Raw genomic sequence first — 23,780 nt, 5'->3', positions numbered from 1 at the left:
AATTTATAGCTTTTTATTACAAATGATATTTGCTTAATATAAGAAAAACTATTCAGGGTATGAAGTTCTAACTTAATACACAGCTTCATTTCCCTGGTGGAAAAATACTATTTTCATAAATAGAGATACCCACACAGTCATATTTGTTTTCATAAATACCTTGAAAACACTGAAACTCTTGGAATATGGACATAACTCTTACATAAATCTTAGAACTAATAAATACCGGTAACATTAGTTATGGGTTGTTGATTATATGCTTTTTTGAAACTTTCATTTAATCTACAAAGAGCCTCCACATTAATAGTGAAACAGATTTTCTGAAGCAATCACATGTACCTTGCTTTGTTGGTATTGTACTTAGAATTATTCCTCAGATGTTTAGAATTTGAGCATTTTTTCTCTTTCAGTAAACTACAGTTGTTTTTATGGATACATTTTCTTTCTAAGTAAAATGTATATATTTAATGGTTCATGAGTAAGAGACAGGGAATCCCAAGGGAATAAATTATTGCAACCATTCTTATTCTGTTGTAAAAAAAAAAAAATCAGAGCCGCTACGCATTACTGAACAGCAATGAGGTGATAGAGAAGAGGCAAGTGATAAATCTGTCAGAACTAGTAACCGATTTTATTGAATGCATTGGTCTTTTCATGTCTATTTAAACATTCTACAAATCCTTTTAGTGTGGAACCTTAGTGATTTAAAGATTCACAACTTTACCATCCATGGAAGTCACTCAACTAATTTGGGGAAAAAAGGATGTATCTTTTTCAAGTTTATTTTGATATACAATCATACCTTCAAAGTTCCTAGAAAAAAGATCTTTGGATAAAATTGTTTCCCATGTTCTTCCTAAGAATTAAAGTATATATTCACATTCAAATATGAAATTATGCCATTTATTATAGGGAACAACATTCTTACTGTCTGAGATCAACTATCAGATTCACATTTCTGTTAAAAAGAAGAAATAGCTTCTATTAATAGCTCTAACTGCACCTTTAAATTAACTGATGAATCTCAAAGAAATATGTTTAATAGCTTTATTAAAAAATATTTCAAGTTGTTGAGATTGCACTTTATGTAATTCAACTTTTTCCAACTGTAATTTCCTTGGACTTTTCCCCTTTTGTCTTAACATTACTTTAAAGTAAATTGTCTTCCCTGGCAGCTGCGATGTGGATCATCTCTCGTATTTCAAATTTGTCATTGCACGCTCACCCCTTATAACTAAATTTATTGGTTTTGAATATAGAGATTGTAGAAATGCAGATATTTATATTTATACTGAGTAGGGAAGCAGGAGGGTCCCTATAAGTTCAAGGCCAGCCTATCTGCATAGCTCAACCCTGTCACAAAAAAAGAAGTTTCACAAAAGCATTAACTTCAAAGATTTAAGAAAACAGATATTTCCATACAAAAGTGTTAAAACAAACCCCAAAGTTCTATAAAATCTAAAAGCTACTCTTCCAGGAAAATACCATCCACAAAAATAAACAAGTCTTTAAGGTTGTGTAATGTTCTAAGTTTTTATAAGCCAAAGAACTATAATTTGATTACATCGGTAAGATGATTAAAATGTTGATATACAGATCTTTTATTGAGGTTATAATATAACCACATTTCTCTCTTCTTTTTCCTTCCTCCAAGTCCTCCCATATACCCCTTTCCATTATTCCTCAAATTCATGGCCTCTTTTTTCACTAATTATTATTACATACATATATGCATATGTATATACATATGTATTCTTGAGAATAACCTGTTCAGTCTATATGTTACTGTTTTCAGGGCTGACCATTTGGCATTGGACAACCAGTTGATGTGCTCTTCACTGGAGAAGACTATTTCTCCCACTCTCAGCATTCCTCAACTGCCTGTAGTTCTTTGTATAGAGTTGAGGCCTCATATTCTTAAAATAAGCACTCCAACATCAGGTGTGACTGGGGCACACCTGTAATCCTAGCACTGGGGAGAAAAAGGCAGGGGAGAATCAAGAGTCCAAGGTCATCTTTGGCTACATAGCATGTTGAGGTCATCCTGGCCTTCATGAAACCCTGTAATAAAAACACAAGCATTAAGGGTGCAATGACAATTCTTCAGGACTAAAATAGAAACTTCGTTGCTAATATTAGGTGAAAAAAGTTTTTCCTCTGATATTATAATCCTCCCACAAAATTTATCCCAGGTATTTTATTTCAGTAAATTGTGAAACGTTTTTGCTATCTATACTGTACAATTTCTATTTTAAAGCACCAATTCAAGCAGCAGGGCATGGTTATGTACACCTGGGAACCTAGTACTTGGGAGGCGGAAACAGGGTGTTTAGAAATTTGTGCTCATCTTGTACTATATAGTATGTTGTGGAATATAGTTTAAGATATGTTACACTCGTTTATGCTGTGGAATATTTGTTTAATGATGCAAAGGTGTGTTGCGCTCTTTTATGTTGCATTTGTTTAACTTTGTGAAGCTGTGTTACTTTGCCTGTCTAAAACACCTGGTTGGTCTAATAAAGAGTAGAATGGCCAATGGATAGGCAGGAAAGGGATAGGTGGGACTGCCAGGCAAAGAGAATAAATAGGAAATCAAGGAGAGGAGCAAGAAAAGGAGAGGAGGATGCCAAGGGTCAGCCACACAGCCAGCTATGGAGTAAGAAGGGAAGAAAGACACATAAAATAGAGAAAGGTAAAAACCCAGAGGCAAAAGATAGATGGGTTAATTTAAGAAAACCTGGCTAGCAACAAGCCAAGCTAAGGTCAGGCATTCATGAGAAAGAATAAGTCTCCATGTATTTATTTGGGACCTGGATGACAGGCCCCCAAAGAGTAAAAAAAAAAAAAAAAAAGAACCTACAATAGTAAGTTCAAGAATAGCCTGACTACATGATACCCTGTCTCAAAAGAAAAAGAAATCGTACATCTAAACTAAAAACAAACTAATAAGATTAGAAATACTATATGTAATTTAAATGAATCTCTGATGTATAAGTGCAGTTTATTTACTGGTACTTTTAAAAATTGGGCTGGAAACATAGTTCAGTAGGTAGACTACTTGCCTAGCATGTACAAAACCCTAGGTTCTATCCTCAGCACCACATAAACTTGGTGGGATGGTAAATACCTGTAAAGAGGTAAAGGCAGCCAGGGGTGGGGGTCACAACTTCAATATTATCCTTGGCTACATAGGCTAGCCTGGGCTAGAGACTCTGTATAAAGGAAATTTACCAATATGTAAACTAACAGGAAAATCAAATGTCCAAGATTTAAAAAGCAATTGCCTTGCACATGGAGTCAACATGACAAGTGAGATATTCTTATGTGGTCATTGTGTTTTATTTAGTAGCCATATAAGCAAGCACATATACATACCCCAGATGGTTTTCTATTTTAATAGTGATCTATCGAAAATAAATCTAAACTTTAATACTCGTTTGCTTTTAACTATTCTTCAACTGCCTACTATATTCCACTTAAATCTTATACCTGGTAATGGTCTAAAACTATAAAGGATAATTAAAGGTTCTACTCAGAAATATAACACTTCATGGGGCTTGTTATGCAAATAAATCATTTGGGAAATCAACTGAAAACTTTGAGTTGAATATCTTATTAATTAATATTGATCAATGGTTCAGCCTCTGAAACAGACAAATGATGCTGTTCCTTTATCCTACTAATATGGCATCACATATTATTAACCAACAAAGCAATTAGCCAACAAAGCCTCTATAAAATAGTATGAATGAGAAAATTTAGATTCTTAAAGCACTGTGAGAATTTCACAATGGAAGCTCATGAACAGCTAACTACATAATATCCTTCCTAAAGATGTCTCATACATGAAGAAACAAGATGTGATCACTGTTTTGCACATGCAGGAATACCAGCAAATCTATCTAAATGTGTGGTTTGCTGTAACAGTTCAAAAATACTTTATAATCTCCCAATTCTACAGTCAAGGCAGAGCTACTATACTGTGGTCCTGAATTCTGTTACTACTCAAATTGAGATACGTTAGATTTGGACTTTTCTCTGTCAGAACTTACAAACCTCCAGAAATTATGTTGACACTAAGTTCTAACTTTACAAATACAATCCGGAAATCTGGGTCAATAATTCTATGTTAACCTTACTCAGAACTATAGTTATTTAAAGGTGTCATTCATGCCTTCAGTCTTTCCATTGACACAAAAGCAATTATCAAGACTAACTACCATACCTCCCCTAGACTCTATTCTTTAACTCGAGATTAATATTCGTCAGCTCCATGTCTTCTTCCTACCAGTCTGCTAGTATTCTCTTCCTTTCCTATTTTTTTTGCCTTCCACACTACCCAGAACCATAAATCATTTTAATGATTTGGAAATGAATAAAAAGAAATGCAAATATAAACGTCCACTGCCACCAAATGGGTTTTGAGGAACAAGAATGTAAAGTGGAATCCAGGAAGTGGGAAATCTTAACTTGGCTACCTCCGTTTCCTTGTCCACACACATATATACACCTTTAGTAGTTGCTCAGAGACTGAGCCTGCATTCTTTCCCCCTGCTTTTTAATGAGCAATGTTTAGTAAATAATTTTAAGCATTATCAGGGAGCCCTATAATCAAGAATCTCTATTACTACCAATTCCACTTCTATTTTTTTAATTTGTAGGAAAGTATGATACTTTATTTGTTCAAAGTGTGTGTAAAATCAGAGAAAGTGCTACAAGTATAATAGTCACTGTATTAATGAGCTACATCAATCTTATGGCATCTGTGTGGATTGTGTTTCAGACAAATGAGGTTTCTGGGTTGCTAGATAGCTGAATTTCATATGTATGTGATATTTTCCTTTTGTATACAGAATATATCAAACTATATATGCTATTATGTATAATATTGTAATATGCAGCTATATATGTAAACAATAAAATAAATATTATGTATAAATATATATCATATATATGTAAACATACACATATATATGTAAACAATAAAATTATGTAAGTAAGACCAGAGATGCCACTAGGTATTATAGTTCCTAGATTCAATTTTACCAATTCACCATTATTTTCCTCAATATTTTTAAAGTTTAGTGATGTATATTTTGTAATGTAAGAATACATAATTCTTCTTATGCATTTTTTAATTGAAAAGCTGGAAACATTTTAAATATTTATGAAATTCACCTTTTGGGAAGTTATGTTTATCCAAAGAGTTTTTTCTTAGTTTTCTTCACTTGTGATATTTGTACTTACACAATTTCAGATCCTGCTTGTAGATGTTGCTCCTCCTATTCAAGGAAGTCAGAGTGAGTTTAAAATTCCCACTATGTCATGTGAAGCAAAGGGGAACATCACAGTTTCTGGAATACTTTCTTTATTAAAAATATAATTGTGAAAGTAAGACAGTCAATGGGTAACTGGTTCAGGAGGTTCTAGTCACTTTATATGAGGTAATGGAAGAAGAATACACTGGAGATCAAGCAGATTTTTCTACTTGCTGACAGGTTTCTTTCCCAAAGCAATTATTTTTGGACATTGGTTTCTTCATTTATATGATTTAAAATGTAGCACCTACTAAAATAACTAAAATATATAAAGAATAGTCATTGTAGAATCTAGTACATACAATATTATAGCAAAATTAATGTTGTCTATACACTGTATAAACACTGAAAATTGGATAATGTATGAAGTTTTCAGATGAACATCATTAAAAATTTGCAAAAATAAATCTTACATCATTTATGTGTGAGACTAGTTTATTTAAGATTTTCATTTACTCATTTATTTTGTTTAATTCCTAAAAGATTATAGTGTTTTAGTAGTTTATCATATGACATGAATTTTTTAATATAAAGCTGCATAATCACGTTATGGAATGCAATATTTTTATTGTGTGTTTTAAGAACTATGATTCAGGGAAATTATACTAAGGTAATTGTAATAAATTACTTATATAAAAGAATGCATTTTATAATTAAATCCTAAATGCCAACGTATTGTATTACCTTTATTCATTACTTTTTTCTATTTTTAAAAGTAATGTATTCATTGTATAAAACTTTTTAAGTAAAGTGCAAAAAAGTAGATAACTACTATAAATTAATAATAAACCAAAAAGTGGTATTATGTAACCAAGTTACTACCTTTATAGAAAATTTCTCTTACAAATCAGTTAAAAAAAAGGCGAATATCCCAATATGAAAATAGGTATATGTAATGTATGATAAGATCTATCAAAATAATATATCAACCAATGAAATCCAATCAAATCAGCAATCATTTACCTTTTAGTAATTCTCAGATTAGAAAAAAACTACAGAAGATTCAAACTGGAGGTTTGAGGTGAACAAAATTTTCATATGTTGGAGGGCACTTAGAAAATAATAGATTTTTACTATTGCAGGACAAGGAACCACCAACACAAAGATGTATGCAAAATGAAGTATATAGTAATGAATATTTCTGAAAATAATATAGATAGTAGTATGAAATTAACCACATTATTATACTTATCCATACGATAGAAGTCATTAAGCCTGATGATTATGAATGTACATTTGATTAAGAATACAATTTTCAAATGAGTGAAAGAGCTGAGCTTTAGTGTGCTTTCATTTTTTATATTATAAATAGATATATAATGAATATGTTTAACTACAAACTTTGTCTACATCTGTGCCTACATTTTACTAGTTCTTAGCATATATTAATCATGTATAATAATGAATTGTATCATGGCATATTTATATATGTACATACTATATTTTGATATAGTCACAGTCACCTCCCATTACTCTCTCCTGTTCACCTCCCACTCCTGATGATCCCCTTCCTCTTCCCACCTAGCCCTATTTCTACGTCCATGCTCTTCAATTTCTTTCTGTATGTCTCTCTCTTCTTCTATCAATTTTTGATGACTTTGAGTTCCATTAGGGTTGTTTGCATGGTACTAGGTAAGGAATTATTTACAGGAGCATGGGCTCATTCCTGGAAGCTATGGCACTAAAGAAAAAAGTATGTTTCCTTTACCCTAGAAGCTATCAATTGCCTATAGATCCCCAGAGATGGTTGGAGCCTGGTCATTATTTCCCATGGCTATTATTATCTGCTTATAGGTTGGGGAGTAAAGGGTGGGCTCAAGTCAGTTAAGAGGGTAACAAACCACTCTCTTCTCAGATATGAGTCCTGCTCTACAGAAAGCAATCCAGTACTGGTACTGTAAACTTCGTTAAAATCACATGGCTGGGGAGGTCATCAGCCCTAATGGGGAAGCTACTGCTTTTATTTTACAAAATAGACACTATGTCCTCATCAAATTGCTGTCTAAATAACTATGTTTTTACTCCGAATAGTGCTCTCATCATCTTTGGTTAGAGAAGCTCCTTTTTGCTGGGGGCAGTGGTAAATGCAGAGACCTAAACTGGTCAAACTATAATTACACTTTTAAGATATATTCCTGGAAATGTATTTAATAGGTCAAAAGATATAAATAGTTTTAGAATTCTGAATTTTTTTGCAATTCTTGGTACATATTAATTGGGTGGATCTTATGGCAAAGAGTAATATGCTCTTACTAAGGTTCTCATGTATTTATTTAATGAGTACTTAATCATGTTTGCTCTTAGACTTTGGTTACTTTGTCTTTTATTGGATCTTTTCCTTTTCCCCACATGTAGGCTTTGTTTCTATGACAAGAATATACTGTATTACATAGAAATTGATTTTTCTAAGTTTGTTGTTACCTTTTATCATATTGTCATTGTTTTTATTCTTTCAGACGTGGGTTGGCAATAAGCGAAGAAAAATGAGTAGTAAGAATTCTGAATCAGGAACAGCAGGAACTGTTTCTGGTACCTCTCTGGCAGCTCCAGACATAACAGTCAGAAATGTAGTTAATATTGCCCGGCCTTCAAGCCAGCAATCTTCTTGGACTTCTGCCAATAATGATGTCATTGTAACTGGTATATACAGTCCTGCAAGCTCATCAAGTAAGCAAGGGACAGCAAAGCATACAAATACACAAATTACAGAAGCACATAAAATTCCTATTCAGAAACCAGCCAGTAAAAATGACACTGAATTTCAATTGCACATTCCTGTTCAAAGACAAGTAGCACACTGTAAAAATGCTTCTGTGCTCCTAGGGGAAAAGACAATTATTTTGTCAAGGCAGACAAGCGTACTAAATGCTGGAAACTCAGTGTACAATCACACAAAGAAAAACTACGGAAGCTCTCCGGTGCAAGCTTCTGAAATGACAGTACCTCAAAAGCCATCTGTGTGCCACCGACCTTGCAAAATCGAACCAGTTGGTATTCAAAGGTCATATAAACCTGAACATGCAGGTCTGGCATCGCATAACTTATGTGGGCAAAAACCAACTGTTAGAGACCCTTACTGTAGGACACAAAACTTGGAAATTCGGGAAGTGTTTTCATTAGCAGTCAGTGATTACCCTCAGAGAATTCTGGGAGGAAATACCACACAGAAGCCTGGTTCAGCAGAAGGAACTTGTTTGTCCATTGCGATGGAGACTGGAGATGCAGAGGATGAATATGCCAGAGAAGAAGAGCTGGCATCAATGGGAGCACAGATAACAAGCTACACAAGGTTTTATGAAAGTGGCAATTCCCTTCGAGCTGAGAACCAAAGTACAACTTTGCCTGGACCAGGAAGAAACCTGCCAAATTCACAAATGGTGAATATTAGAGATTTGTCAGACAATGTACTGTATCAGAGTAGGGACTACCATTTGACACCACGGACCTCATTGCATACACCATCTAGTACTATGTACAGTAATACTAATCCATCACGGAGTAATTTTTCTCCACATTTTGTATCATCAAACCAATTGAGGTTATCACAAAACCAAAACAATTACCAGGTAAGGTATAAATTTATTTTATGAAGATTTTTCAAGGCATGCTTGATTTAACAATGATGTTTGTGTACAGTTAGATTACAGCCTATGTCACAACTCATGTTTTTAATTAATTTGAGATTTTTATTTGAAAATGATGGGTTGTTGTCAATACCTTGAGGAATGTTGTGTTTATCAAGTTTTAAAATGATGATAGTCATTTAATAGCATCTTACCACGGACATCATTTTTTTTTGTTCAAGAAATGGTACTTTTATCTAAAGCATAGCATTTCCCACATCTAAAATAAGATTAATTGGGCTATGTTTCCAATTGTCTTCCTTGGATACAGGCAGACAGGTCAATCAGCCCTTTAGAAGTAAATGGATAAGAACTTAGAGCTTGCAGTAGTTTAGTCAACTGGTTTCTCTAAAAGTAGATGTCTGATTCATATTGAAGTTGACCATTAATCAAATCATCTTTTGTATGGCACTTATTTGGAAAAGATATATCCATAGTAAGACTTTAGTAAACTTTAGACCTGGGAACAAAACCGTATTATTTCTTTACTGTTTTACATATTCGATTGTTTAGGTATGTTTCAGATAATCTCTTTAACTGTGAAGTGTAAGTCTACCTCAGAAGCTTTCTTATGATCTTCTCCCTAAAAAAATATGATTTTTAGAATTTGAGTAAGAAGGTATAGATATCTGCTATTTTTCTTTGCTACTTGCCGGACATCCTTATCTGCTCAACCACAATACTGAAGGAAACATGCTACCAGGGTGTTCCCAAATTAAGACACCATTTTCTCCTGACTCTCTCTACCTTACATTTTTATAATTCAAAGTGAAAAGCAATAGCTGACTGTAGTGGTATACTTCCCTAATCACCAAGCTCCTGGCCATCCTAATTGACATAACAAGTTCCAAGCCAGCCAGGGCTACATAGTGAGGCCCTGTCTCAAAATAAAAACAATAGAGACAGTAAAGGTGGGGGAAGAAAAATGGAAAAAAAAATGATGAAGCTCTGGAAGTACCTTTCCTAGCATCTGACCCTAACAAAGAGGAAGTTAGTCATAATGATTAGTAGTTACTTCATTTATCTGTTTGCCTTTTACCAAAAAGCATACTTAATGTAATGTTGAATTACACCACTAATATCCTCCTCACTTTACACATCTTCGGTTTTTACTCCTTTAGTGTTCTATTTCGTTATTGATTGATTATCTTAAGGACTTGATAAATAGCTCTGGTTGGCCTGAACTTGTATGTAGACAAGACTGATCTAAAGCTTGTTATCTTCTTGCCTCTGCCTCCTGAGTGTTGCAATTATAGGCACATGTTACCATTTCCTGACAGTGTTATTAATTGTAAGAATGATAATATTTACCATTTGTTGAAGGACTTCCAAATGTCTCAGGCCAATCTGGACTGAATAATTAGGCCCTATCTTAAATGTAAACTAATGTATATTAAATGTAAATACCCTGGTTATCTTTTGCTTATTACTTGTATAAAGTACATTTTTCCGTGCCTTTAATTGCAGAATATGGGTGTCCTTGAATCTAAAATGAGTACTTTGTAGGCAAGGGATTATTGAATCCTGTTTTTATTTTCTCTGTTCAGCCATTCTATATTTTGACTAGAGAATAAAGTTCATTTACACTTAAAGTAATTATTGACAGGTAAGGACTTACGATTCTGATTTGTTAGTTTGCACTTCCTTTCTTTTCTTCCTGCCTGGATGTCTTAATTCATAATTTTACATTTTTTGTTAATAATATGCTTTTATTCCTTTTTTGTATTTTGTATATCTACCAAAAGGTGTTTTTTTGCTTCATGACCATCATTAAGTCTATATAAAATGTGAAAATAATTTCTTAAATTTTTTTTTCTTATAAGCCCACTACTTGCAGATTCTCTTGGAATATTTTGTTAGATTTATTTTCTTTCTCTGAATGGACACGTGTCCTGTTTCTTTTCATATACTATGCTTTTTTTATATTGATAATTTGGGGAGGAACAAACTTTCCTAGTTTTAGCATAATATTTTCACTGATCAGTCTAGCGTAGTGTTTTCAGGTCATTTATTCATTTCATAGGTTTCCACTGAGTCCTTATGCATATTTACCAATTCCTCTATTTTAGTGGCTATGTCAAAGTATTTTAATTTGTCTGAGTCTCACTCTTGATTCTTGAGGAGCCATTAGTTATTCTATCGTATTTCTCAATCACTAATATCTTTCTCCACATTTCTGTGGATCATCATTCTCCTTAAGATTTTCACAACCCTTGTCCACTGGTTCCCACCATTTCCTCTAGCCTGAGAGCTCACCTGCACCACTTTTGTCTATCTGAACTTCCAATTCATAGATAAGGAGGCCAATCCCTCAGACAGCCTGAGACACATTATAGTAATGAAAAATTTAATCAAACGAAGTCTGCGTCTTGTTCACAGAGGAAACTTAGGGATTGGGCCAAAACTGCCTTCAAGTCATGTCATGTCACACTAAAAATGTTGGTCTAAAATGGGGCAATAAAAGTGCCATGTGTTTTGCAACTACTTTTACCATGGCATTTTCTTAGTCATTTTGCTTAGTTTCTGTAGGTTTCGACAGGTTTTCAGAGCTGCCACAATGCTGTTTTAGTCCTTCACTACTTGTTTTTCCTTTTTGTTTGTTTTGACATAGAGACTCAATATTTAGCCTTTGCTGGTTTGGAGCTGCCTATAAAGGCAATCCTCCTGCCTCAGACTCCCAAGTTCTGCTTATGTGCTCTCACCTCCATCCAATCAACAAAAATGAAGTATGTATAAATTGCCATATGAAAACCTGTTACTTTGTGTGCTAATTTAAAATATATATTGTGGTGATACTGTGTTCCCCAATATATTGTGCACCCTAATAAACTTATGTGGGGTCAGAGAACAGAAAAGCCACTAGATAGACATAGAGGCCAGAAAATGGTGGCACACACACCTTTAATCCTAGCATTCCAGAGGCAGAAATCCATAGGGATCTCTGTGAGTTCAAAGCCACACTGGAAACAGCCAGACATGGTGACATATGCTTTTAATCCCAGAAAGTGATGGCAGGAAGCAGAAAGGTATATAAGGTGTGAAAACCAGGAACTAGAGTCTGTTAAGCTTTTAGGCTTTTGAGCAGCAGTTCAGCTGAGATCCATTCGGATGAGGACTCAGAGGCTTCCAGTTTGAGGAAACAAGACCACCTGAGGAATTGGCGAGGTGAGGTTAGCTATGGCTGGTTCTGTTTCTCTGATCTTTCAACATTCACCCCAATACCTGGCTCTGGGTTTGTTTGTATTAATAGGACCTTTTAAGATTCGTGCTACATATATATAAAAGAAATGTTCTTTTCCACCAAAAGCAATTTCCTCTCCTAGCCCATGTTCTTAGTCTGTAAAAGAGTCTTTTGCGTATTGTCATGTTTGTCTTTTTATTGTTTGAGGAAGTTATAGCAAATGAACAGTGAAGGTTGCAATCAATTCAATAAATTAAAAAATATTTATTGACTTATCATATGCCCAGCAGTATTCTCATATTATATATCTTATAATTAAAAAGCCCTAGAACTCTGCCAATTAAGCATTGTGATTGTCAGGCATTGATGTTCAGCTAGTACAAGAACAATGGAAAGAAAGCTAAAACATTGATTTATGAATTTCTTACAGTTGAGAGACAGTTATTGCCTAATTGTTTCAGTTAATCAAATTGCATTTAATGAAATGCTAATTAATAAAATTTCAATTTTCCTGAATCACATAAAATAAAACATATTTCAGGTTGTAACTTGAGTGTACTCATAAAATGATTTGAAATTTTAAAAATAGGGTGTACATCATGTATATAATTCTTTATAACTGTCATAGTTAGGTTTCTATTGCTGTGATAAAGACTGTGACCAAAAGCACCCTGGAAAAGAAAGTTTATTTGGCTTACACTTCCCTATCACAATCCGTCACTAAGGAAAGTCAGGACAGGAACTCAAGCAAGGACCTAGATGCAGCAACTGAAGCAGAGACCATGGAGTGATGCTACTTACTGGCTTGCTCTTCCTAACGTGTTCAGTTTGCTTTCTTAGATACCCCAGGACAATCTGCCCATTGATGGCATCACCCACAATGAGTTGGGCTCCCCCACATCAAACATTAATCAAGAAAAATATGCTATAGATTTGCCTACGGGTTTGCCTACAGACCAGTCTTATTGAGGCATTTTTTTCAATTGAGATTCATTCTTCTCAGATGACTCTAGCTTGTGTCAAGTTGACAAAACTAACATAACTGACCCTTGTCAGCTTGACACACAAAAAAACATCACTATTAAACCATAAGCTTTTCTTTCTTGTCTGAAAATGTCATAGTACTATTAATAGTACAATATAAAACATAGTGTAACTTTTAAAGTTCCACTGTCTTCACAAATAACAACAATTTAAAAGCTAAGTTCTCTTTGAAAACTCAGTGTCTCTTCAAAATTTTGAAGTTGCTAAAATATTCATGCTGTCATAACTGTAAATAAGGAAATTTAAATATTTATTTCTCCACAAAAGAACAATAAATGTATAGTCACATTCGAAGTAACACAAAACCAACATCCAGCAATGTAAATGAAATCCTGTAATTGAATGTCCCACATCTAGAATTCACTCAAGATCTTCTGGGCTCCACAGAATCTGGGCAGTTCCACTTCTCCAGTTCTGCCACCCACAAGGCACACCACTCATTTCATAGGCTCAGGTTAGCTCCATTCCAAAGCTGCTGCTATCTTTGGTGGTCATCCCATGGTATTGGCATCTCCAAAATGCTGGGCTCTCCCACATGCTGCACCTTGACCAATGAACTCCCAGCCTCTCTTCAGGGACTCCAACCCTGTTACTTGGTTCCAAGCCTTGGCATTTCCCCATGATACCAGCAATCCTGGGGTTTCCTCTACAAATGAGGATTTATCTTCACCAATGGCCTCTCCTGACCATTCGTAGTGCAGAGCCTCAGTGCTTTCCAGGACTACTTCATGTCTTCAAAAGCAGTGTGAGAGATTCTTACACATTACTAAGTTTGGCTGCCAACATGAGATGCAACCTTGTCATCCTCTGGACCACAGCTTCTGTGAGCTGAATCTGAGGGAACAGTTCCCCAATGATTTTCCCTCACTGATGCTGGTATCTGATTCATCATAGCTGATCTCTCAGCCAAAGCCAACCAGCTTAATTGTCCCAGTAAAGCAATGGTTTCATTGTATTGGTGCTGGTCACTTGTTAATCATAGCTGATTTTTCAGACCCAGCTGAGCAAACACCATGTATTTGTAACTTAAAATATTACTTTAATGGCCTGGATAAAGTCTTTGCAGGATTCTCAAAAAACTTCCTCTGAAACTTAACAAGCCAAGCTTCCGTTCTCTTCACCTTTTTTCAGCATTATCTTTCAAGTGACCACAGAACAGCTCATTAAGCTCTGAGTAATCAATGACTTTTCCAGCCCAGTGTCACAAAATACATCACAATCCTCCCAAGAATGAAATGGTCAGGTCTGTCACAATAATACCCCATCATAAAACACCATGACCAAAGCAACTTGGGAAGAAAAGGTTTATTTGACTTACACTTCCACATCAAAATCCATCATTGAGGGAATTTTGGCCAGGAACACAAGAAGGAACTTGAAGGCGGAAATTGAAACAGACCATGGAGGAAAGTTGCTTACTGACTTGCTCTCCGATGTTTGCTTTGTTATACAACTCAGGAGTGTCATTGCTCACAGTGAGCTGGGCCCTCCACACCAACCATTAATCAAAAAAACACCCCAAAGTCTTGCCCACAGGCCAGTCTTTTGTAGATGTTTTCTCAATTGACCTTTCTTCTTTTCAGATAACTAGCCTATGTCAAGTTGACGAAACACTAACCAACAGAGTAACTAAATTACTTTTAGAATCAAGTTAATGCTTTTAGCATGTGATTCCTGTGTGGCATTTATAGGATCTAAATTCTCTAAAAGGAAATAATTTTTAATGTCAAAATGATTTAAAAATCATATATTGATATACATCATTAGTTTCCAAGTATAAGCATGATTTTCCATGAAATGTATGTTGCATTTGGATTCACCATGCTCAACTACACACACAATGTAATTCTAGTTTACATCCAGGCAATTGTGTTTTTTTAAATATATCATTTCTTAGCCATAAGACACGGTTTTCCAACAGAAGGCATTTCCTTGCATTAAACTTGTAATTCTTGGTTGGATTGAATGGGTTGACCTATCTAGGAAGTAGCTTTATGATGGTCATTAAACAAAGCCCTTGTCATTTCCCAAGCATCCAGTTATTTTCTGTCTCATATGTAAGATCTGTCTTTGAATGTGGTATTCTTTACATTTTTCTTCTCCTTTACTACTTCTCCTATCTTAGTTTCAAGTCTGTATTACCTCTTGCACAAATTCATACAAAAGTTTGTGTACTTCTTATACATGCCGAGGCATATTAAACTTCCTAATATACAAAAATATAGTTCTGCCACGTAACAGAAATTTCAACAGCTCCATATTTCCTGCAGAATTAGATTGGGGTGTATATGGCATTCCCCACTTCCAACAAAGTGACTTCAACCTACCTTTGTAGTATGAGTTGAACGGACATTTTCTCAGACACCTATCCTTTTATGCCATGGTGATGATACTATTCTTTTTTCCTGGAATATCTCTTTTTATTTCTATCAATATTCCACTCAATATTTTTAGGTTCAGCTGAGATACCAATCCACAAGTGGGTGTAATTTTGTCATACTTTGAACTACTATTACTTTATTGGGCATCCATTGTAACTCTTACTATAGTTTTCTTTGTATTAAACTCTTTCATGTACCTGTCTTATCTCTTCCTTTCAAATCATAGTTCTTGCCCTCCAGGAAATTAGGTTCTCTATCTTTTTATTTCCTGTAACGATCTCATATAGGAAAGATACCTGATAGACATTTGAACAGAATTTAAATTAGATACCTTAGAAAGTTATATCTACTTATTTCAATAATGTTCAATTTGTCAAAAAGTTTTTGAAGTCTTTTACAATTGTTTTAAGAACCTGTGGGATTCTTTTACATGCTTTTAGTGATGACAAATCATCACTAAAATTTGATTTTGGAAAATAGAATTCATTCTGAGCCACATTTAGTGAATAGTATGAATGTTTAATCTAGGGTGTATTTTTTTAGTTACAATAAAAGGTGTGTGAAGTAATGAGACAGAATCTCTGGATGAGGCGTGAACTGACATTTCCAAGTTTCCCAAATGCTTTCAACAATGACAACATCATTGTAATGAGTTTATAACATCTTAAATTTTCTAGCTTAAAATACAGAGCACTCATTTGGCTGGGTAAGTTCTGAAATAATTGTAAGATCCATCTCAACTCCTTGTCAATTCATTTCATAATTTTCTAAACCAGGCTGTTTATGTATAACATTATATTTTGTTTCCCATTTCATTTGAGTACCATGCTATATAGGTTCTAGTAAGTAAAACCCTGCCTTCAATCTTGTACCAAACAAGATTCCTCAAAGTTAGAGAAATGTTATCTGTAGTATTATTCAATTTTAAAAACCAAATCTAGGTACTCTGGCTACCTGTGTTTTGGGTTGTGCTAGAAATGTAAGGAATTAAAGAATACATTATGGTAGATGTTAGTTGAATATAAAATTTTAGTACCATCTAACTCTTTAGTAGTTACTGTTTTAGGATTCTGTTTTATCCATAATTCTTTGTGATTGCATACTTATTTTCTAGAGGTTCTGTGTAGCTTCTCTTGAATTATTCTCACTAATAGGAATATGTAAGGTGATAATTCAAAATAATTGTATATCTCTATTTGTGTGGAGCACATAATGTGATTATTTTAGTTGATTTGCCATACTTATTTTAAAATAAAACATCAATTATTCACACTCTGTCATCACCTTCAGTATTTAGCTAATCACCATTTTATTGTACATTAAGGGAAATCTTTTACATTGAATAAAAACACTTTTACTATGTTAAGCCAAGTTCATATGTCCATCATACAGAAAATTGAAATAAGTATATTCTTAGCTATGACCATTACTCTATTCCTTTTGTAAAAGTTAAGATTTCTCAACATTTGGAGACAATACTGGCAAGCATTTGCTGAGATATACAATACTTGTAGACTACAGAAGATGTGTCTATCGGTTCATGATTGCAACATTGCAGAACGTCATTATCCACACTAAATACCAGACTGTGACCAAAAAACAACAGATTTTGCTGGACACATTCTTATCTAGAGAGTCATGACGTGGATGATGTGGCTTCAAAGTTCCCCTTTGCTACCTTTTACAGTCATGCGTTATTTGTACAAAAATATCCTTTAATTCAGTGGTCTTTTGCAATCTGCATTTTAGTATTCTGTGATAAGGATGGATAAAGGGTGGAATGCATAGCAAGATAGATTACTAGTGGGGACACAATTTAGAGAAACAGTGTTTCAGTGATTTGCACTGAATCTCTAAGGTTCATATAAAGAAGGTAACTGTAATAATATTTATGTTTGTAATTGCTTAGTGTTCAAAGTGAATACATATTGTGTTTCATTTATAGTGTCATCTCTTGCTTTGTGATGATGTGCTATTTAAGAAAGTTCCCCTTTCCACTTCATCCACAGAGCATTACATTTTAAAAAACATTTTATTTTCCATATACTTTCATATCCTTTACAGGACCCAACAAACATTTATTTTTAATTTCTGGGGGGAATTTTACACCATTTCTATTTTTTTTCTGCAAGGGAAGGCCCTTTAAATTGCCTTTGATTTGGAATATATTCTGAATACACATTTATCTCCTTACCTTCACATCATATACATTTTTATTTTTAGTATTTATCAGCATTACAAGCAATGTTAATACATACCTTACTAAGATTCTGTTTGTTGTTTTCACAGATTTCAGGAAACCTTACTGTGCCTTGGATTACAGGGTGTTCTAGGAAAAGAGCAGTAAGTAATCTTTGGTTTAAAGCAACAAGAGTTTCCTCTCATATTCTTAGTGAAATGTCATTGAAAATGTTTTATGATTTTCTTATAGAACTAGTAAAACTTACCTTTGATAAAACTGTATTGTCTCAAAAGAATGTATTTCCAGCTCATAGTATTTAATCGGCAAAGACAGACTAATTAAAACATAGAAATCAATATACTGAGTATTCTGTGGACAGGAATTCTTTTGTTTAAACACAAATTTATATTTTTATTTGCAAGTTTTTTCATACAGTTTATGAAAAAGAAACATCTAACTAAAAAATGAAAGAAAATGGATTTATAACTAAAGAGAACATTTAAAACAACTCAAAAAATCTTAGTTTTCTACTATTTAGTTGGCCAGAAAATTTAATATTAAAGAGTAATAAATATTTACCAATATGCCTTACCACTTACTATAACTCAGTATTTAGAAGGAATATGTAACTAATATTTATAACTACTCTGGGTTTGGAATTTTAATATGGAAGTTCAGTAAGATTGTTTTCTTATGGACTCTCTATATGACCCATAAAACTATATTTAATCAAGTACCCAAAATGCTTAGTTGAAACTGGTACATAGAAAACTATTAAGCATGAAAAAGAAACAAATAGATATTTAGAAAGGTAATTTAAGTTACAAAATGATTGATGGGTTTGAGGACAAATGAAGTTAGAGCTAGGACTTCAGATTTGGGACAAGACTGTCTAGACTCTTTTCTTCCTTCTCTTCCCCATAAGGTAGAGATACAATGCTGGAGAGAATGTACGGGATTTCAGCAAAGTGGAAAAAAAGGTGATGTGGTTATAGCATCTAGGGCCTGGAGGAACCATAAGGTACTTGTCATTTACTGAACAGTAGAAAGGCGCCTAATTTAAATGATATATAACACTCAAACTAACAACAGGGAAAAAAAGCACTGATGCCCTCCCCCTCCCAAGAGTTCCATAAAGACAGTTTGGTAACTTGGCAAGGAAGACAGACCAGAAAGAAACTCTCACTAACAATTTGCAACCAGTGAAGTGCTCCCCTTCCTAACTGGGACAGAACTTTCCCTGTCTCCAGGAGACACCCAGCTAGAATGCTAAAGGAGGATACCACAACAAGGGGAGCCACTCACTGTGTCCCATACACTACACAGTTGTGTATTCCATGCATCAAACAAGGCTGATAATCAGAATCATCAAGAAGAATCAAGCCACAACAGGACGTCCCCGAAATATGGTGAATCCATTTTCCTTTCTACAGATATGGGTCTATTGAGTGGCATTAATAGGAAAGATATCCTTACAAATGCCTGGGTTTCCATCACTGTAGGTAGCACTAACGAGATTAGTAGAAGCATCAATGATGTTAGATCACATGAAAATAACATCACAGAACATATAGAAATTAAAGAATCACTGAAACTATAACCTTGTTAAGTTTTCAGAGTTATAAGCACACAGTGGTTCCAGAGATGCCGCAAGACAGTCAAAAGGTTAATTGAAGCCAACCTTGAGGCAGTGTTTGAGGTAAAGGTACAGCTTATTTAGGGAAAACAAACAAAGGGGGCTGTTTTTGCAAGTTTCCTTTGGGAGGGATAAGTGTTGCACCACAAGAAGTAGATCTTAAGTCAGTCAACACTACCATATTTGGTTAAAATTTGCTGTGCACTCCATGGTTTGGGGCTAAGGCAGTGTTTGCAAAGTTCCAAGCACATCTCCGGTTAAGGGGTGAATGGAAATTTACACAGAACAAAGGTCCTGGATAATATTTGACTTATCAACGTGACAGTGGTCAGCTTTTTCTGGGCCTGGGCAGCAGGGAAACTGAGTGACTTCTTGTCAGGCTAAAGCCTTTTCATTTAGAACTTGGTTGCCTGGAAGGCTTGTTTCCAAGAGGCATGGGCTCCCCGTTGATGTGATGAGATGTGATAAACCTGTATAAACCCTCAGAATTCTTTACTAAGCCCAGGTGGATGACTATCCATTAAAGTAAGAAGATAAGACTGAAAGAAAGCCTAGGAAGATAATGGTCAAAAAGTCCAGGCACCTGGTGGAAATTCCTCAGTATACAAAAAACAGGAACGTTGCGCCATGAGTGATAAGGGCAATCTACTGACACAAACACAGAGGGGAGCCAGGTGGTGGTATTATCTGGTAAACAAGTTAGAACAGAAATTGTGGAAAAATTTCAGTAAGCAAGTACAGGTTATCTTAAAAACCAGAAAAAGCATGGTGGAAGGATAGCTCAGTTGGTAGAGGTCTGGTCTTGCTTCCCACGCACTGGGCACTGGCTTCAATCCCCAGTACTTAATAAAATAATCTAAAGTAAGCATTAGACATTAGGAGAGTGATAAATAAAAGCATAGTATTGGAAAATACATCTAACATAGACAATTTGCCAGTTGGCTCAGTATTGGCATGAAGATAAAAGAATACATACTAAGTAAACTTGAGTGCAGGTAAGTAGAATTTAAGACAACAAAAAAAATGAAAAGAAAACTTAAGAAAATAGAAATAATTGTCCAGGCTGGCCTTGAACTCACAGAGATCCGCCTGGCTCTGCCTCCCAAGTGCTGGGATTAAAGGCGTGCGCCACCACCGCCCGGCAAAGATTTATTTATTATGTATACAGTGTTCTGTCTGCATGTATCCCTGCAGGCCAGAAGAGGGCACCAGATCTCATTACAGATGGTTGTGAGCCACCATGTGGCTGCTGGGAATTGAACTCAGGACCTTTAGGAAGAGCAAGCAGTGCTCTTAACCTCTGAGCCATCTCTCCAGCCCCTTATAATGCATCTTAACTATACCTCAATAAATCTTTGACTAATATTCCATTCAGTTACTGGTACACCTGGGTATTTTAATATACTTTTAAAACTCTAATATTTAAAAACTCTAAACCTTGCCGATTGGACTCCCGGAGCTCCACCTGGGGCTTGGCCGTGGATCGAGCCTACCAGGCTGGGCTGACTCCCTAGGGGAGACCTTGCCTTAGAGGAGGTGGGAATGGGGGGTGGATTGGGGGGAAGGGCTGGGGGATGGGAGGAGGGAGGATGGGGGAATCCGTGGCTGATATGTGAAATAGTTAATTATAAAATAAAAATACTAAATAAATTTAAAAAAATCTCTAAACCTGATGAAGTTTAAATACAATTATAGTACATGTAATAATAATGTAGTCTTCAAAATGACATCTAGAATAAACATGTGTGGTAAGCAAGAAAAAAAATCTCAATAATTTTTATAATGATTTTGATAAATTGCATTAAAATACAACAAGAGATATTATTACTTAAAAATTATATGTAAACAGGGCTTACCGGTAAAGCATTTGCCTAACATGCTCAAAGACCTGTACTCCATCTTCGATATTTTTCAACAGTTTAAATGCACAGCACAGTATTATAAAAAATAGGCACAGCATACTTCCAGAACTTATAAATTTTTAGTTATTTTAAATACTTTTACTTTTAAAGGAAATTATTATACTTACATTTTGCAATATAATTTTTATAAACTTGTACATTGAAGAGAGTTAGCATATCCATCTCATATATTTATCATTCTTGGTTTTGTTTATTTCAGAGCCGTAGATTAGATCTTGGACCTTGCAGAGGCTGTAGGCAAATGCTCTAATGACTGAAATATGTCCTTTGCTGGTCATTTCTTTTCTGTGGTGATAGCATCTGCAGTCTATTCTCTAAGTAAATTCCCAATATATAATACAATTTTTTTATAACTGTATATATTTAAATGATCTTGGACCTGTAAAATGGCTCAGCAGGTAAAGACCCTTGCTGCCATCCTTAAACAAGTTTGATTCCGGGCTGGAGAGATGGTTCAGAGGTTAAGAGCACTGACTGCTCTTCCAGAGGTCCTGAGTTCAATTCCCAGCAACCACATGGTGGCTCACAACCATCTGTAACGAGATCTAGTGCCCTCTTCTGGCCTGCAGTCATACATGCAGAGAGAACACTATACATAATAAATAAATAAATCTTAAAAAAACAAAACAAAACAAAACAAGTTTGATTCCTAGGACCCACATTGTGGAAGGAGAGAACCTACTTTTGCAAGTTGTTCACACAAAGTCTGTGGCATGCCCAATCCTGACATACAAATTAATAGTTGTATTTTAAAAGTTTAAATGATCTTTCTTATATCTTCTTGCCTTTATGAGACGCCTTTCACATATGTGTTTTTCACTAGATGATACCCATAGTCCCCTTGCCCTTTCTTCATCCTTTACTATTATTTTTCCCTTTTTATCCTCGTACTGCATAATTTAAACACATGTCTCCAAGTTCATGGACCCTTTCTTCTATTTAAGACTGCAGGTTAACTCTTCTGTTACTTTTTAGTTCTGTTATTACATGACTCACCTCCTTAGTTTCTAGTAACTAGAATCTAGTTGATTCTTCTTTTTTTTTTTTTTTTTGGAGCTGAGGTTCGAACCCAGGGCCTTGCGCTTGTTAGGCAAGCGCTCTACCACTGAGCTAAATCCCCAGCCCCTAGTTGATTCTTCTTAATCACATCCATCTTGTTAATATTTTCCTTTTAGCCATACATCATGTTCTTGGTTCAAATTCAATAGTCACCTATGACTTTTGTAATACGTTGAACTTCTTTGTCCGGTGATTCATACCCTTCATTTCTTTAGGGTGCCTTACAGGAGATTAATTGTGTTAATTTGATTTTTTTCTTTTCCTTATTGTCATGGTCTTTATACATTTCTTTGTGTCTGCATTTGGAAAAATAGCCCTCTCCTCTTTACAGACCACCAACTTGCGTGATCCATCTTTACCTGCAAAGCTGGCTAAAGATCCCAGGGGTTTGTTTTTATCTTTCCCATTTACACAGAACTGTTTCTCCAGAAGCTGAGAAGTTCTGACTTCTGCTCTCTGACTGTGTCACCCTGTCACAATAATTATTCTATGGGAGATGTGAATAAATGTCCATTTAAACTATCTAGGGCACCACCAGCAGAACAAAGTATGATTCCACTAAAGTCTAACTTGAGCACCATGCTGTCAGAAATATAGAAGAACGTGTTTGTGTTTTTCTCCAATGTCAGAATTTATTGAAGAAAAATAATTTCACAAGACTTGGCAGTTTTAATGTCAGCTACTTGCCAGACATTCCAAATTTCCTTGGTAACCCTTGTGAGGGGAACACAGGTTTTTATGTTCTAATATTAAATATATTTACTTTCAGGTCACACATTAGACATCATATAGTAAACGTATCTGTCGGTCTTTCTGTCTGTCTCTGTGTCTACGTGAGAATGTCGAAATGTTGCACAATGGCTCCGGTGTTCAAAGGGGCAAGGAATTTTGAAGAGGCCTGAGAAGCTGCTATTGAGAAACACGTGGAGATGTAAGAGTCTTTGTGTTGATAAGATAAGAAACCAGAAGCGACCCGCAGGGAAGAGGTTTCTGATATGAATCAGGCAGCTGCACGGCAAAGGTTTGAGGGGCAAACTGCTGAGTTGAAACTAGCTAGCTGCCGAGGTGAAAGGGCAGGAAGGCAGGGATGAGTGGAAGGTATGTCCAGATGGACGAACAAGAGGACGTGCAGACAGCACAAAGGCTGCAACAGTTTTAAGTGCATCCCACTTAGATTAAATTATTTTGACCTGTTTTGTAAACCAGCCTTGATATAAGGTAGCACCTTCCTGGGTTAGTCCCCCTTCCCTAAATTTTGGTGAGCAAGGGAAAGATTAAGAGACAAGGCAATGAGGAGAGGGGAGAAATGCATGACCCGAAGTTTAGCCTTCCTATCAGTCTTCTGGTTTTCCAGCCTTATAGGAGACTCTTGGTTTTGGTGGTACCTATGATGAAGGATGGCTACCTGGCTATTGATGAGAATGGGCATGAAAG

General features: G+C 35.2%; 1 protein-coding gene across 1 annotated transcript in view; it reads left to right on the top strand.

Moving 5' to 3' along the window:
- Positions 1–23,780, top strand: part of Hdx (highly divergent homeobox) — a 115,068-nt gene that overhangs the window by 24,100 nt on the left and 67,188 nt on the right. The window contains exons 3-4 of the mRNA XM_059251189.1: positions 7,775–8,884; positions 17,837–17,890. Of these exons, the coding sequence (XP_059107172.1) occupies positions 7,775–8,884; positions 17,837–17,890 (1,164 nt within the window). The remainder of the gene's footprint in view (positions 1–7,774; positions 8,885–17,836; positions 17,891–23,780) is intronic.

Source organism: Peromyscus eremicus, chromosome X (assembly GCF_949786415.1).
Source record: "Peromyscus eremicus chromosome X, PerEre_H2_v1, whole genome shotgun sequence".
NCBI lineage: Eukaryota > Metazoa > Chordata > Mammalia > Rodentia > Cricetidae > Peromyscus > Peromyscus eremicus.
Note: the sequence above shows the minus strand (reverse complement) of the source record. Positions and strands in the feature narration are given on the sequence as shown.